Source organism: Naegleria gruberi (assembly GCF_000004985.1).
Source record: "Naegleria gruberi genomic scaffold NAEGRscaffold_671, whole genome shotgun sequence".
In the NCBI taxonomy this organism is placed as follows: Eukaryota; Heterolobosea; class Eutetramitea; order Acrasida; family Naegleriidae; genus Naegleria; species Naegleria gruberi.
The window spans coordinates 1-2,319 of record NW_003162900.1 but is presented as its reverse complement, the minus strand read 5'-3'; the positions used below and the strand labels follow the sequence as shown (position 1 = coordinate 2,319).

The 2,319-nt window shown below is 28.2% G+C and overlaps 1 protein-coding gene across 1 annotated transcript; it reads left to right on the top strand.

Annotated features, from left to right (window-relative positions):
• Positions 1–40: 40 nt before the first annotated feature.
• Positions 41–447, top strand: NAEGRDRAFT_76939 (uncharacterized protein; the record flags this gene model as incomplete). Its single annotated transcript, XM_002668104.1, has 1 exon — positions 41–447. A coding segment is annotated over one exon (405 nt), but the record flags the coding sequence as incomplete, so codon positions are not given.
• Between the last annotated feature and the right edge of the window lie 1,872 nt (positions 448–2,319).

The following is a 2,319-nucleotide window of genomic DNA, read 5'->3' as shown; positions in this document are numbered from 1 at the left end:
GTATTTAAAGCTAGACCATTTCATCACTATACAAATGTAGATACATCAAAGATTTTACACAAACCAGTTACTGTACCAGTTTCACCAAATATTACAAAAGTTAAATCATCATTTAAAGATTCAATTCTTTCCTCAGCATCTGTAGCATCGTCGTGTGTAGCATCAACAATTATTGGACCAAAATTACCACACTCTTTCAAGGCAAGACCAATGCCAGATTTTAATAATTCATCAACACTCAAGAGTGCTATTACTACTACAAATAATCATAGAAATGTACCAATGGAACCATTTAATCTTGCAACTGAAAAGAGAGGACAAGTTTATCAATCAAAATTCAAAGCATCTATTCAGTCAATGGAAAGAGTTTCAATTTCTAAAATAGATGATGGTACTTTTACAAGTGTTACTAAACGAGTTTACAATTCAATTCAAAACTTACGTTAAAATATTACAAAGATAATAACATGTAATTGGAACAGATTTTGTGTAAAATTCTGTTAACAATTATATGATAAAGATTATTAAAATATTATTTAATTATTATTAATATATTTATTATTGTTTAAATTAACCGATCAATCAAAACGATAACGATTTACTAGTTTCATTTGATTAATATTTAAAGCACCCTGAGTTCCAATATTATTCAAGCTAATATCAAGATTTGTTAATTGTTTCATTTCACTAACGAAAAAGGATCCCAAAGCTTGTAAATCATTTCTACTAATATCAAGATTTGTTAACTGTTTCAATGCTAAAAGATACATAGCACCAAAAGTAATTCTATTTTTGGCAATATTAAGAATTTTTAACTGAGACAATTTACCAATACATTTAGCACCGTTATCTTTAATTCGATTATTTTCAATATTAAGATTTGTTAATTGTTTCAATTCACTAATATGTTCAGCTCCATCACTACCAATGTTATTTTCACAAATATTTAATATTTCATTTTACTTATACTTTCAGCACCACTAACACGAATATTGTTTTTGTAAACTCCTAAATATTGCAATTCTTTCAATTGATTAATATAATCCAATGCTTTCTCTTCAAATTTCAAATTAGCATATAAGGAAATATGTTTTAACTTTTGTAAACGAGTTAAATATTTGGCACTTTCTAAATTAATTCTATTATAATCTATTTTAAGTAGTGTTAATTGTGAAAGGTTGTCAATAGGGAAGAATCATATTTCCAAAATTAAATTTTACCATCATATCACAATCATTGAACAATGAATTATTGATACAAGAATCATATGTTCAATTGTTATAGTCATGTCACTAATCAGTGAAGGTGACACTTCTTAAACCTTAGAATACACATCTCAATATCTAGACTGTCAATTCCACTAAAACTTGAAATGCTATCTGTCTAGATGATACAATGGTGACACTCCATATGTGTAATTGAATGTTGACACTTTTCATCTTGTTATATTTATAGAGATGGTATCCAACAGAGTCAGTTCACAATATTAAATATTGAAACTCATTCTGTATGACACACATGATGTATAGAACGGTTTATTATTGAATGTAATCAGTTTGATATAATTTGATGAAATTGACACTGTCTAGTCACCATTACATGACAAATAGACCATAGTTTACATTCCATCTCAGTCATTTCAACGAGTTGTTGAATAATTCTACCACCATTATGTTTCTCATACATTGTAGTACAGTTTATATTTCAAGAGTGAGTTCTGTGTAGATTATTATAACCGTAATACCATCCAATACCAATAAAACTCAATAGAAGAGTTAATTCATCTCATTTTCAAATAGATTATTCAATATAGAACACATCTAGATAGTTTCCACATCATAAAAGTCAAGCTACTATATATGGTCTTTGATTAAATTTAAAAATAGACTGCCGTTAATTACTGGAATATTAATTCAAAGCTTGATGATCAAGCTATTGATTGAAATCAAACCGATTATTGAATATTGATCATTGAATTGGTGAATAATCACTCTTGATAATGTTACTTATTCATATTGCATGCAAATCAACCTGATTCAATCTACAAAGGTTGGTAGTTGCACCACTTCGTGGCGAAACTACCCATCCACGATGAATCAACATTAGATTCACTTCCATTCAACTCAATTTGACCGTTATAATCAATAAATCAATGAAATGTTCCTTTATTAGCAATACCTATTCAATCTAATGAGTAGATTCACGTCCCAAACATTTGACTTCTCAAAGTCCATAATTCAAAAGTTAGTACTGACCTGACCTTTAAATATCTATCAATACAAGAAATGAACCATCAAATTAACATCATTAAAAGATGAT